The sequence below is a fragment of the Protomyctophum bolini genome (assembly GCF_963924005.1).
Source record: "Protomyctophum bolini genome assembly, chromosome: 23".
Classification (NCBI taxonomy): Eukaryota; Metazoa; Chordata; class Actinopteri; order Myctophiformes; family Myctophidae; genus Protomyctophum; species Protomyctophum bolini.
Genome location: NC_137884.1, coordinates 19,044,171 through 19,058,535, shown reverse-complemented (window position 1 = coordinate 19,058,535; position 14,365 = coordinate 19,044,171). Strand labels below are relative to the sequence as shown.

Genomic DNA, 14,365 nt, shown 5'->3' with positions numbered 1-14,365 from the left:
AGAGATTAGCCCTTATTAGCCCATCATTATTCCTCCCGATCAGACCCCTCTCAACACGATTGTTGTTCTTTGCCTAACTTTATTCTTTATCGTGTAGACACAGACCAAATTTAACTTCAACGAAGCCCATGGGTCCACACACTATACTACAGGCTTATTGGTTACTTGTGTAGATTATATTAGGCTATATACTGACGCCAGAATCGCGGCGTTGGCTGTGTTACGACAGGTTTGTTATCGAGTCAACTGCAAGGAGATTGGAATTAATGAAGGCAGGTGCAGAGGGGCAGCGTTATTATAGGTCTATATGAACTGGAACACATCCTCTCGCGCGCCTGCAGTTTATATGCTGGGCATTGGCTTCATTCCAGTCTGAATAGGCTCTTGATCCCATCGATCACTGTGTGCTATAGGCCTATAGGCTACTTAATTAATTCTAACAAGCAGCAGCAGCGCGTTAATATATAACACCCATCGCTGCACGCGTTGTATTTCCCGCGTAAACCTCCGACCCGCGCCGGTTTCTAAGCAGCAAGAGATGCAGCAGCAAGTTATTCCAGAGGGGTGAAACAGACAGACAGTCGATTTAAAATGGCAAAAGAGAGAGAGCTAGGGAGGGAGGGAGGGAGGAAGGGAAGAGACGCCAGGTCTGTGCACCATGATTGAAAGTGAAGGCATTTCTCTCTCTCTCTCTCTCTCTCTCTCTCTCTCTCTCTCCGGCACTATTATAGGGTCGGGAGGGGGGGGGGGGGAGCTAGTCGAATAAAGGCACCTACCTATGCGGGGCCAGCCTTGAGCTTTACAGAGTCCTTTGATCAGAAAGGACAGTTCATCTTCCCCTTCTCGGGGACGTCATCGGATGCTGATGTTGTGCACCGCGGTTTCTCTGTATAGAGAAGAGAGAGAGAGGGGGGGGGGAGAAAGGGAGAGGGAGGTGGAAGAAAGTGTCATCATAAATGTGCGCTGTGTTGTGGATGACTTTGTGACGACCTCTGTTGCAAATGGGCTATGCATGCGGAATATAGCAGCCTCCCCTCACAGACATGGAAATGGCTTAGTGCTATCGCCGTCGCCTTGGCAACCATCTGAGTCCCCATCTCGCGGAGAGAAATGAGTTATGAAAAGGCTGGAGTGAAGCAGGGATTAAACATGATCCCGGGGACAGAGTGTCAATCAAAAAAACAACTCACAAATCTCACTCCCTTTTCCCCCATCACTATTACAACATTGTGCTCTGAAAACCCATAGTGTGTTTCATGCCAAAGGTGCAAACGACCGTTTTTTTTAGATTATTTAGTCTCCTTATAAAGGCTTGATAATGAATTAGGCCTGGTGCTTTTGCAATCTATTAAAAGCTATAGGGAACTCCTTCGTTTAAAAAAGAAAAGGGGAAAAAAAACAAATCCGTTATCCTGTAGCGGATTTAGTGGTGGTCGTTATATTCCGGTGCTATGAGGCGATGGATTAATTTAATTAGCCTGGCGAAGATTAATGGCAATGCATTATAGGCCTTTTCAGATAAGCCTATATGCACCAAATCTTTCGGATGTTAAGTGCTATGCTCGACACAATGCATGTTAGCAACTGCAGACTATATTATTATATTAGTAGGCCTATTATTATTATTTTTTAACAAATAAATAAACATTCATATAAATATAATATAAAGGTCTTCATTTCAAAATAGGCTATTTTCAAATGCAGCCCATGAATCACGGTATGAACGGTGGCATGCACTCACCTCACCATTCCATTCACTCACCAACACAGTCCAGGCACAGCTCCTCATGCATATAGCATACAGTAGCTAGTGGACAGGTTATGAGTGTTTAGCTCACGGTGTGAATTCCTCTCTGTTGCCATATTCCACACATTGCCATGCTCACTGTGCCATGCCAGTAAGAATGAGGGGCTGAGTGATGCAGAGGGGAGGGGGCGGCTGAGCGCGCGAGAGAGAGAGAGAGAGAGAGGGGGGGGGGGGGAGAAGAGAGAAAGAGAGAGAGAAAGAAAAAAAAACATCCAAATTGGCTTGACCCCATGCAATTTGATATTTGCCTCTTTGACAGTCATTTAAAGGCGCGCTGCAGCAAAGCAGAACGCGGACAAGTCCGGCCTGAAACCGAAGCCCTGTGCGCACTGGGGGATGTGTAGAACCCGATAGCCGGAGACTTACACCCTCCAAAGGCTTTCGGGACACTTTAGCCCGGCTCGCTCGGCCCTGGAGCGCCAGTGAGTCGCCAGGCAGGGTGTAAACGTTAAATGTTAGCTATTTGTTCCATGGATTGCGAGGAAAATCAAGCCAGTCTTTCATTCATTCTTTTTTTCTCTCTCTCCCTCTCTCTCTTTCTCTCCCCTTCTCCCTCTCCCCTCTGCTTTTCTCTTTCAGACTCCAGAACCCCACAAACAGCCATTGACTAAGCGGCTTAGAGAGGCTCGTCGTAATAACGCTTTAACGAATCCGCCGAATTAAGCAAAGGGAGAACTTTAAAGAAAGAGGGGAACGAAAGAATGAAAGGGGGATATAAGGGAAATATTTGTAATTGCCGAGACGATAGACAATGGCCCCCGAGGCACTGGAATGGGAGGTTATCGTCTTGCCATCGTCGCGTTTTCTTATCGCCGCGCGCGGCGGATAAATATTTGTATATCATGGGGAACCTGGGCCCCGCAGAACGCCATAACGCATTGTTTTGATTGTTGCAACACAGGTGATCTGCATCGAGATATCCCGCTCCTCCTCCTGCTCTCTATTCGATCTGGGGAATGCATGCGACAGCACAGCATATAGCCGCGATGTGGGGGGTCGCGCGAGGCGCTCCCGAGGAGCTACTTTCGATTATGAGGTTAAACGACAGTTTTAATAAACGACTAGCTTATTAAAGGGAGAGTAAATCCCCCCCGCAGATAACAAAAAGGGGGGAAAAAGGCGTTTGGCATTGTTGCCATGTCTCTCAGGGGAGGACTCCCTGACTGGCTGTTTGTCCCCCCCAAGTCCCCAGCCTTCCATCTCATTAACTCATCATCTCCACATCTCTATCTATATATCTGCTCTCTGAGTCTATACCACAGGCAGCTTCCCCCATGGGTCATCCCTTCTTATCAACCCCGTGGCCCATTTCTAAACAAACAGAAGATAAAGGACAGTGAATTGTTTTCACACGTTGAATTCAATGATTTTTTTGGGGGGATATCATTTTAGTAAAACAAACGTGATTCTATTGTTTTTCTTTCACATGAAACCCCGCTAGTGTTCCTCACATCATGCATATCCAGTTGCGGATTCATTGCGCTTCATAGCCAGCCCAGAGGCCAAGCTGCCTCGCCTCCCGATGCCCACCATGATGCAGGCCGCCGGCCGGTGCCATGGTGGGCATAGTCCCCCATGGGTATAAAACAGATAAAGATCTGGACTGGTCTGCATGGTAGCGCTGTCAGGACATTGGAAAATGAGGGGAGGCGATGCAATGGAAAACCCAGGGAAAAAAACAAAACAAATTTCATACATGACAATAGAGATCGGAGGCAGAGAGAGAGAGAGATGAACAGCGAAAAAGGAGAGAGGGAGTAGAGATGCTGATCAGCTAATTACAGCTGCAAATAGAATGCAAATTTATCCTGGCGCGGTGAGCATGGCCAAGTTCAAACATGCGCGCCATCCAAAATCCTGAGACGCGTGGGCACCGTTCCAGCTCATGACGAGAAAAAGTGAAACGACCAAAATAATGATTATAATCGTTGTATATTATATAGATAAAGAATACCTTATCATTGTTGTTGCTGTTAATAATAATAATAATAATAATAATAATAATAATAATTATTATTATTATTATTATTATTATTATTATGTGTTGTTATTGTTGGTTATGTGATGTTGATGATGACGACGACGATGATGCTTTTGTGCATGGTGTTGCTCTGTTATTGTGTGTGTGTGTGTGTGTGTGTGTGTGTGTGTGTGTGTGTGTGTGTGTGTGTGTGTGTGTGTGTGTGTGTGCGTGCGCGCGCATGTGTCCATGTTGCAGCCATGGGCTAGCCTAGCTATATAGCCTAGCCTATTCCAGGCGACTGGGCTAACAGGAGAAAGGGGGGAGAGATGGCAATGTTGGCACGCTTCCCATAACAACAATGACACCTCCACCACCTCCACCACCAGCACCACCTCCATGCTCATGATGGTAAATCCACATCGAATAATTGCAGCTCTATACAACGCAGTGTTTACACATGGGGCAGCGTGCACCGTTTCCTCCCCAACTTATAGTGATTAATGATACCATTCACCACCTAAGATTAATCATGGAAAATTAAAAATCTTGGAGGTATGCTCACAAGAACCGCAGCGGTGGCTAGATCAGGTGGGTGCTGCTGCTGCTAGACGGGCGCGGGGGAGGGCGGCTGAAAACGAATTAGCTTCATCGAATCTTTTTAGATGCAAATATTTTTTGTTATCTCCGCTTTACTGCACTGTTTTCAGTGTTTATGATTAATTATCTCTTCTTGGTGAAAAATAAATCATGCGAAATTAGGATCTAGCTGACTCCACCAGCGTAAGCAGAGATGGCAGGTCGATTCTGTTAATTTCAGGTTGAAATTGACACACTAATTATAGTGCAGAGTGCTGCTGGAACACTAGCAGGCAAGATTATACCTCTGTGCTTCTATTTTTTTTTTATCAGATCCCCTTATATTTTACCAATTAAAATCGTAAAGGCATTTCATTGCCCCGGGATAAAAAAAAAAGCAGCCTCTCTCTCCTATATAACATTGGCCATCACTTTCCCCCATCAGATTCATTGTGATGTATTAGATGCAATAAATTATCCCATGTAACAAAACATGGCGCGCTGAAAGGCTGATAATCTGCAGAGGGGAGATAAGGATTCATTATTCCAAATCATTATGAATCCAGCGTTGGCTGTGACTTCTTTCTTAATCAGCTTCTGTGATCCTGGGTACGTGAAGGGAGCAGATAAGAGCGGGAGTCGTTTATAATTCTCCCCACCTCGGCCTAATATTTTAAAATAAAATCGCAGGGTATAAGAAGGGAAGCCGCAGTATAAAAAACATTGGGCTTATACGGTTTGGCAGCACGGCACAGGACACGAATAATAAAACACATTGAGAAAATAAATAAGTAAACAGATAATACGCTATACGCGGCCCATAGCCTACGTTTAGAGGGTGTTTTGTCTCAAATTAAGGTCATCGTAGTCGACATTTACAGCTAAGAATCGTGTAGGCAGAAGAAGACAAATATACACATAGGTATTTATTAGTGATTTGGAATGAGAAATGTCTACAATTTATACCAGTAGGCTATAAAGCAGATGGCCGTAAATGATTGCAGCACTAACGGAGCCAGTAACCGTTCAAAGGAGGCGGCCTAGGTTAAAGATAACGAAACGTCACCAGATTGCTTACATTTGCAAAAAGAAAAAATAAATAAATGCTATAGAAAAGGATGCCTGTGCATCGAATGGCAATGTTTAGGCCTATAGGTATGCAGTGCACCATTAAATAATCATGCAGGCTATATGGACGTTGTTATAATTATTTTCTATCTAGGCCTATATATGGATAAGACTAGGCTATATTAAAAAAAAATCAAATGAATAATGCAGAAACGAATTCGCATAAAGGGCCAAGTGTGTCGACTCACTATATTATACTGCAAGGTTTGTACTTAGCTGTTGACAGTCTGTGTTGTCACGCGGGAGCTCACGTCAAATTCTACATTAATCACGAGATTTCATGCCAGTAGTGCAGAGGAGTGACTCTGGACTCACAGACATTAGCCTATATGAACCAAAACATGTGCCCATGCAAGCCTCTGTCATGAGGCTTGTCTTTATTTTTTATTTATTTTGTATTAAAAGTAACCAAAAATGCACATTGTCTTAAATCTTAAATCCGCTTTAATTCAAAAATAGGGTAAATTAATATTTCTTTCTGCATGTTTTTAATTGCATCCGATCAACTGAACGAGACTAAATTGATTCTCGTTATTCCCGCCATAATTAATCTTTTGTTTTTATTACACCTATAATGTGGTTTAATTATCTGTGGCATAAATAGAGATTTAGCCTTTGTTTTCCCATTATATCAATTCCATCAGTATGTGCATTTATCATCGACGCATTAACACCATCTTTATATTATTTATATTGAAATTGCGAAGCTAATAATTCCCAAAATAAGCACTTTATTTACGTCAAAGGCAGATTAATAAATCATTACTATCTGGATGCGTTATTTTGTAATTCTATTTAGATGTTGAAATACTAATTCTAAATGAAAAGCTCCCGTTACCCTGGGAATATATTGAATTATTCATTGGTTTAAAAGACACATTTGGCTAGTCGCATCCGTAAGTTTATACAGCGAGGTTTGCGCCAATTATCTTTAATTTATTACCTTAATTGAATTTCTCCCCCAAAGATAGATTTTGGTGTGATCAGTTTACATTCTCCTTCAAAGAGTCAAGGCGCAACGTGAGAGATATACCAACCCTCCAGCACCATCTCTCTCTCTCTCTCTCTCTCTCTCTCTCTCTCTCTCTCTCTCTCTCTCTCTCTCTCTCTCTCTCTCTCTCTTCCTCAGTGCATTCTCACAGAAAGAGGGATCGGATTTGCTTGGCGCTCCTTTCAATCAACCGCAGTGTCAATAAGCAGGCTATACCCAGGCCTGGATGCTTGGGGTGGTAGATGTATTTGAAGCTTTGCCAGTTCGGAACAACTAGCTAAACCACTATAGCCATTATAATGCACCTCCGATAACATCTCCCCGTGGTATGAAATTATGACAATATGTACTAATTAGTGTTAGTGTTAAGTGTGCTTATAGGGTGAAATATTATTGGTGACATGATGTGATAACTGTCCGGGTTGCAAGATACATAAGCTTTTGCAGAGTATAAAATGTAATTGTTAGGGCTCTTCTTCAATACAAAAGGTGTGTGTGTGTGTGTGTGTGTGTGTGTGTGTGTGTGTGTGTGTGTGTGTGTGTGTGTGTGTGTGTGTGTGTGTTTTATAATAATAACTATTTGTCCTTAATATAATGTGTCTCTTGTGCATGCTCTGTTTTGTGTAAAACACACTTGCAATCATAAATGACCGCGTTCACTGCAATAAAAATGTTAAATGCCCGAGTTTTGCACCATTCTGATAAAAAATAAATCTAAAAGACTGCTCCATTCTGACCTTTCTAAATGCCATAAGAGTCCAATTCTCACAAAATGAAAACAGTATGCTAACAAAGCCTCCGCCATTCATTAGCTGTTAGCCTATAGATTGTTACATTAGACGCCCTATATATAATGTCATCGTGTGTTAATATAACGCTTTGCTTTGGCAGGTGTTTTCCGCAGAGTCCGCCGACCCGGAAGCGTTATGAATTTACAGTAAGTGTGTGTGTGTGTGTGTGTGTGTGTGTGTGTGTGTGTGTGTGTGTGTACGCGCAGGCGTGCGCGCGCCCCGTGGCTGCGTGCCTGGTGGTAGCCTATAGTGTGCGCGTCTCTGTCTGTTCGTGCATGGTGGCGGTGGTGTGACTCTGCTTGGGCTGAGGGCGCGCGCCACGGTTTTTTCCTCTCCACTGCTCTCTCCCTCGCTCTCGCTCTCTCTCTCTCTCTCTAAATGCCATCGGCGCTTCGATCTCTATGTCACTCTTTCTTCACATCTGCAGCAGATCAGGGGTGGAAAAAAAACCTTCATCCGGCCTCAATACAACAGGTCAGTAAATATTTAAATTTGTTTTAAGCCGGTGCATGCATCCCCAAGTACATTCGATCACAAAGTAAAGCTTTGCTGTATATGCGATAGCCAATGGGCAGCCGGTTGGTCCTTGCCTCCCTAAATGGGTGTGTATGCGTTCTGTGCATGGTGGGGCTATTTGAGAACTTGAGAATCTGTTAATAATGACACAGAATGGAATGGTTTTGCCGATGTTTAGCAGTGTGTGCATCGCGACGGAATGAATATCGTATAAATAAAGAAGAGATCCTATCTGTTTAGATTGAGAGATCTTTTCGGAGAGGAGGGACCTGTGGTGCGTATTATCTCCAAATGAGCACCCGCACCGACTCACCGCACTTCATGAATTATTGTTGAGATCAGAGAATAAACAAGCGGCCGACCGCCATTGTTGTCTTGTCTTTTGACGTTTTGTGTTTGGCATGTTGTTTCTTGGTTATTAGGCCACCATTCTTATGAATAATTATGTTTAAAGGCTACGTTTTTTTTATTTGTCAATCGGCGACCGGGCGACGCACGCATGATTAGATTTAATGCACTCCGCCGCCTGTATATATATGTGACGAGACGGAGTGTATTAAATAATATTTACGTATAGCCTATAGCCTACTTACACACCGGTCAGAAAAATTACCTGCTATTGCCGCCTAAATTTGGTCGTATATAGGCGGAACCCCACATCCCATGAAATTGATCTGATTACCTTGCCAATGGGTCATAAAAGGAGGTGGATTTGCTGAGGCTGCATTTCCCGTTTGTCCATCACGTCTGTGGTCGATATGGCTTGATTCAGAGAGTCGCTGTTACATGGAATGAATGGGATACCAAATTAAGCGGGCATCGCAGGCGCACAGTCAACATGGGCAGAGCCCGGGCTGTTATTTGCAAGCATGATGCATAGAACAGAACGGGCCCGGTTGTATTGATTTACGCTGAATGCCCCCCCCCCCCCCCCAACAGCTGTGTTTTCAAGATAGCGAGGCAGGCTACTCACACATTCAAGTGTTGTAATGCCTTTTAAATCAGGATAAAAATCTGCCACCGGCCTTCCAAATTGGGCCATGACAAGAGATGGGGGCATGCCAAGCGGCCGCAGCTATAGCGCGTCCCGTGGTTTCAAATGTTGCTGCATATATATATATATTTGTGCTTTGTTTACAAAAAGTTGTCAAATAAGACCGTCTGCTTTGTGGATTTACGCATGCCTCAGATCTCATTTCAGTTTAAAGCGTGTTGTTTTATGCGGGCAGCGGGAGTCCCAGTATAGCCTATACACGAAAACAAATTAATGGTCCTCTGTGTTGCCATGGGGACGCAAAAGGTGAATAAGGTTTGAGGCGACGCGTGTCTAAAGGCGAGAAACGATAACACAGATAAGCATCACAGCAGCCAATTGACAGGCGATCTGATTTTCTTTTTCAGGGGTGACACATAAACTACACAAACTCCCTGTACTCTTGGTTAGTGACGCCTCGTATTGTAATCATTCCAATAAACCCCATAGTTTTCAAGTTTCACGGCGACGCACGCAGCATTTCGTTGTTTTTTTTGTTCTATAATCCACACACAGCTTCACATGCTGATGGAGTACAAGTCTTTTCTTGAAAATACCCGAGAAAGACTAAATACATGTCAAATGACTGCGCACTAATTATAGACTGCACAGACAGCTTATATATTTGGAGAGTATATATATAGGCCTATGCCACTAAAATTAATATACGCCGCACACCCATAAGGAATTCGTATAGCCTATACCGGTATATACCTATACGTATATATCACCGTTAAATATATATTTATATTTTTTTATTAAAATCATGTAGCCATATATGAAAATCACAAACACGCGTGCCATTTGTCCACCACGCCCCTTTCTTGGCGTTATACATGCTTATTATCGCGTCTCACTCCAAGTAATACAGGCTAATATATTATAGCTCTCTAACTATTAGCTGCATGGTGTGCAGTGCAGCTCGCTGCCCGAGGCCGTGTCCCCTGGTTCACCCTGGACGCGCGCCTGGTGAGTGTGTTTGGACAGCTTTACCTGCTACACTGAATGAAAGTGTAAAAAGCCTAATCCACTAGAATACGCGACAAAGCCCTGCGTTGCCATGCAGAGATTTAATGAAATATAGCCTAGTGCATGCGCCTGTTTTTTTTTAGGGGGGGGTCTTCATTTTGCCATGCCCTTTCGAGAGAGAGAGAGAGAGAGAGAGAGAGAGAGAGACACACACACATAGTATAGCTCTCTTTTGATGATTCTTTACGTTAATTAATGATGCTTATGTGTAGATATTTAGCTATATATATTGCAATTATAATTTAATTTGTATTAATTAACAATTATTTTGAATAGGCATAATATAATATAATATAATATAATATAATATAATATAATATAATATAATATAATATAATATAATATAATATAATATAATATATTATAATAATAACGTGGATAGATTTTAAGTAAATCACAAGCCAACAGGGACGTTTAAAAGGGCAGTAAAACAAACAAAAGAGACTTTATCTAAAACGTTCATCTCGCTGCAACTGGCAGTGAAATAATCCGCTGGTGTCTAAATTCTCACCCGCCATATAAAAAGTGTGCATGTCTCCTGATTTTAATCATGGTTGGTTGCATCATCACGTAATCACCCTGAAATTATCTCTGCGCCATCTCCCACCGACACGCTGTTGAAGTCTCACACAGCGCCACAGAGACTATACATAAATAGACACCTGAATTAATAATAATAATAATAATAATATTATTAATAATAATATTAATAATAATATTAATAATAATAATAATAATATAGGTATGACCTATAGCGATTCATAGGAAATAACATAAAAATAGTATGATATGGGTCTCATGCAGCCTAGAGAGAGAGAGAGAGAGAGAGAGAGAGAGAGAGAGAGAGAGAGAGAGAGAGAGAGATCACAGCACATTATTTCCCCCCCACATGCAGTGCATGGTGACAGAGTTTGGGATTATAAATGACAACTTTTTAAAGGGAACTACTAGCCTTATTTCACGCTGACGAATAAGCTCTCGCGTTTTGCTTATTGACACCGGGGCTTCATCATGGGGAATCAAGTCATGGGAGGATGGCTTCCATGTCCCATTCTCTCTAAAGCTTCGACACATGCAGTCAAGAAACAAAAAAACATAATCAGGATTTTAGGGTATACATTCACGAGCATGTGTTGCTTTGCCTCCTCCGAGCACCTATATATAACGGGCAGGCTTTGCATGGATAACGGTCCGCGATACTTTTCAAGAGGATAATTACACGAGGCCGTTGACAGCTTGACAATGACAACAGAATGGTTCGGTGCTACAGCAGTTTGTATCCAAGTTCAGTCTCAGGTTCCCCTCTCTCTCTCTCTCTCTCTCTCTCTCTCTCTCTCTCTCTCTCTCTGTCTGGGAGGCAGTCCTGCTCTGGAGAGGAAACAGACTAGCACTCCGCCAAGTCTCTCTCTCTCTGACAAACACACACACACACACACACACACACACACACACACACACACACACACACACACACACACACACACACACACACACGACCATGCCCTTCATATAGATATATAGGCAACACATATAGGCTATATATATAGCCTAAAGTCATGCAGACATAAACCTATCAGTACGAGCAATAACCAAATGTAACCATTATTGAAGTAGGCTATATTGTCAATTACAGTGGCATTGTCACTGATGATAATACAGCAACAATGGGCTATATCCATGGCGTCGGCGACCTGATCTATAGCTGCGTGTAGTATTTTAGCCTATATCCTGCATCTGGAGTAAATCTATATATAGGCCTATACCCTTCCCTCTGGATAGCCTATATTATATATTATATAGGTCCATTAGATCATAATCGTGATGATAACATGCTGGCAGAAGGCCGTCACGTGTCCCTATGGTGGCAGCAAAGCTCGTCTGCAGACTGCAGCTCCCTGTTCATGCTCATTGAACATATTCATTTCCTGCCCGTTTACTCCACGATGACGTCACATCCAGTGGCGTCGTCGAGGCTACCCCGTGTCTTGCACAGCTCGGACTCGGAGACGCCCCCCCCCCCTACTATTACATGCTGCCAATCTGAAAGTATATATGGAGTAACCGAACTGGGGATTTTATAGACACAAAATACTTCCCCAAGGGCCAGACCCCCTTTGTCCCGCAATCAAGTGGAATACATGCACATGTCTGACCTTGTATAGCTATTAGGAATTATTATTATTACTGTATATAGGCTATATGTGTGTCATGGAGCCACTTATGGATGTTTTTTAAATAAGAGGAAACGTTGAAAGGCATCGGTCATGTAAATCATTCCATCATGTGGCCTATCGTGTTTCTTTTAATGCACTGCTTTGAATAAATAATGACATAGCCCTTTGTTGCCTGTCTATCTTAAGTTGGTGGAGTGGATATAGAGGTAGATCATGGATATACTGGTAAGTTGACTGACGGCCTGTAATAGTCTACATTAGAAGCATTTTTTTCCCCTTTCCCCCCAGACTATAAGCTATATAGCTCAGTCTTCCAGGCGCGTCCTCCTTAGTTGTCCATGCCTGCTTCACGGTGAGAAAATCGGCTCAATTTGGATTTTCCATTAGAATAATGTGCCTGTCACCGCGAGAGGACGCACTGTCACAATTTTAAGAGCGTGAACGGCCCGCAACCTGCCATTGGCCCCGAGCAACAGGCTCTGTTGCAGCCAGCAGCCTGTTTTTGTGTTTTTTTGGGGGGGGGGGAGAGGGGGGGGTTTCTCCTCCTTTCTTTCTCTGGTAGGCAGCAGCTTTAAGTGCAAGAGAGGTTGGAAATGTGTTGCCCAAATTCAGATATATACTGTAAATACTTAAACAAGATGGCCATTATCAATTATATCAATTTGTCGACCATGTTGTTTTTTTGCTTTTTTATGTCATTTGCTGTGATTGCTCCACTAGCATACATTTGTGTGTGTGTGTGTGTGTGTGTGTGTGTGTGTGTGTGTGTGTGTATATATATCTCACATGATCTTTTTATTGATATCAATAGCCTACCCTACCGGTATATATTTTATGGTGTAATATGTTTGCAGGGTCACTTCAAAATATGATATTATATTACAGCAGCAGCTCTTGCTACATCTCTCCTGGCCCGCGTTATTCAATTAGTACAGGCCCCTCCCCTATACTGATGACACTGACAGACCCTCCTTAAGTTGCGTCGCGCCACAGCTGTCTGCAAGCATTGAGCTGCCTGGCGCCATCCTGAAAGAATGCCTTCACTGTAAAAAAAAAAAAAAAAAAAAAAAGGAGAGAAGAGAAAAAGGGAAAAAAATAGAAAGAAAAAGGTAGAGTTTAGAGCGAGTGCGCAAGAGCGACACAGGCGGACGGAGAGAGAGAGAGCGAGAGAGCGAGAGAGAGAGAGAGAGAGAGAGAGAGCGAGAGAGAGAGGAGCTGAGTAAATGGAGAGGGCTGCCACTGCGCACAAACAGAGATTTGATCACAGAGTTTAACTTCGGTGCTAGTCAGTGTGCTCTAAGCCATCTACTTGCAAACAAGCTTGCGTATAGCATATAGATACCTCAACAACTTGTTGAGTCGGCTTAATAATCGCAATTTCGAGTGGAAGAAGTTCGGGAACTCCCCGTGGGACTGGATACGAATTTGGAACTATATATGACAACCACATCTGTTACATTTGTAATGTAGGGGTATGTTTCGTGTTTAAATGTCTCGTTCAGCTATTTTTGCCGGGCTAATTCTCGTGAATTTGAATTCCTGCCCACCTGCTTTAGTCGTGCTTTTGAACACTTTTTGAGAATATCCATCTGCACCGGCAAAATAAAACAATAAAATTGCTCTCTTTGCTTCCAGGTGTTCGAAAGCAACAGCGGAACCAGTGGATTTACCTAAATAAAAAGGATTTTGGACAGATTATTTCCTCCGACTTGAACGTGTATCGGTTTACTCCGGTGTGCGTGAACACTTGCTAAAAAAAAGCAATGGAAGTAAGTGCGGATCAGCCACGGTGGATGAGCCATCACCCCGCGGTGTTGAACGAGCAGCATCCCGGCTCGCACCACCCGGGGCTGGGCCACTCGTACATGGACCCTTCGCAGTATCCCCTCACTGACGATGTGGATGTACTGTTTAATATCGATGGACAGGGGAACCACGTCTCTCCATACTATGGGAACTCAGTCCGAGCCGTCCAGAGGTACCCACCTCCTCCACACAGTAAGTATTTATTTCATGTTCAAGAAGGGACGTTTTATTTTGGGTCTATATAGCCTACAAGATGGATGCGTTTTGGTCTGCAGTGCTCCAGACTGAATTTATATTCTGACGATCGTGATTCGTGATGTTTTGAATTATTTAACGAGAAAATTAGGTTTCGATTATGGCCTTAGATGCCTTTGTCCTAAAATATGAGTTAAAGAGAGTTGTGAAACCATGCCGTGTGTGGCTTACCTCTTTGGTTTCTTTCAAGTATATAGGCTATGTTGTAATATCATCAATTGACACCGTCTGATGCAGGCCTATCGCAGCGAGAAATAACCAGACAGTGACAAGTGAATAATTCCTTTATAATCTCT

General features: G+C 43.0%; 1 protein-coding gene across 8 annotated transcripts in view; it reads left to right on the top strand.

Moving 5' to 3' along the window:
• The first annotated feature begins 4,080 nt into the window (after window positions 1-4,080).
• The window catches only part of gata3 (GATA binding protein 3), a 21,446-nt gene continuing 11,161 nt past the window's right edge, over window positions 4,081-14,365 (top strand). For 2 of the 8 annotated variants that reach the window (XM_080757956.1, XM_080757955.1), the window contains exon 1: window positions 13,072-14,006. In XM_080757956.1, the coding sequence (XP_080614082.1) occupies window positions 13,772-14,006 (235 nt within the window). In that variant the 5' untranslated portion in view covers window positions 13,072-13,771. Of the gene's footprint in view, window positions 4,179-7,356; window positions 7,403-7,589; window positions 7,731-13,028; window positions 14,007-14,365 lie in introns of those variants that run through there. The other 6 variants (XM_080757954.1, XM_080757953.1, XM_080757952.1 and 3 more) reach the window with 6 other exon arrangements.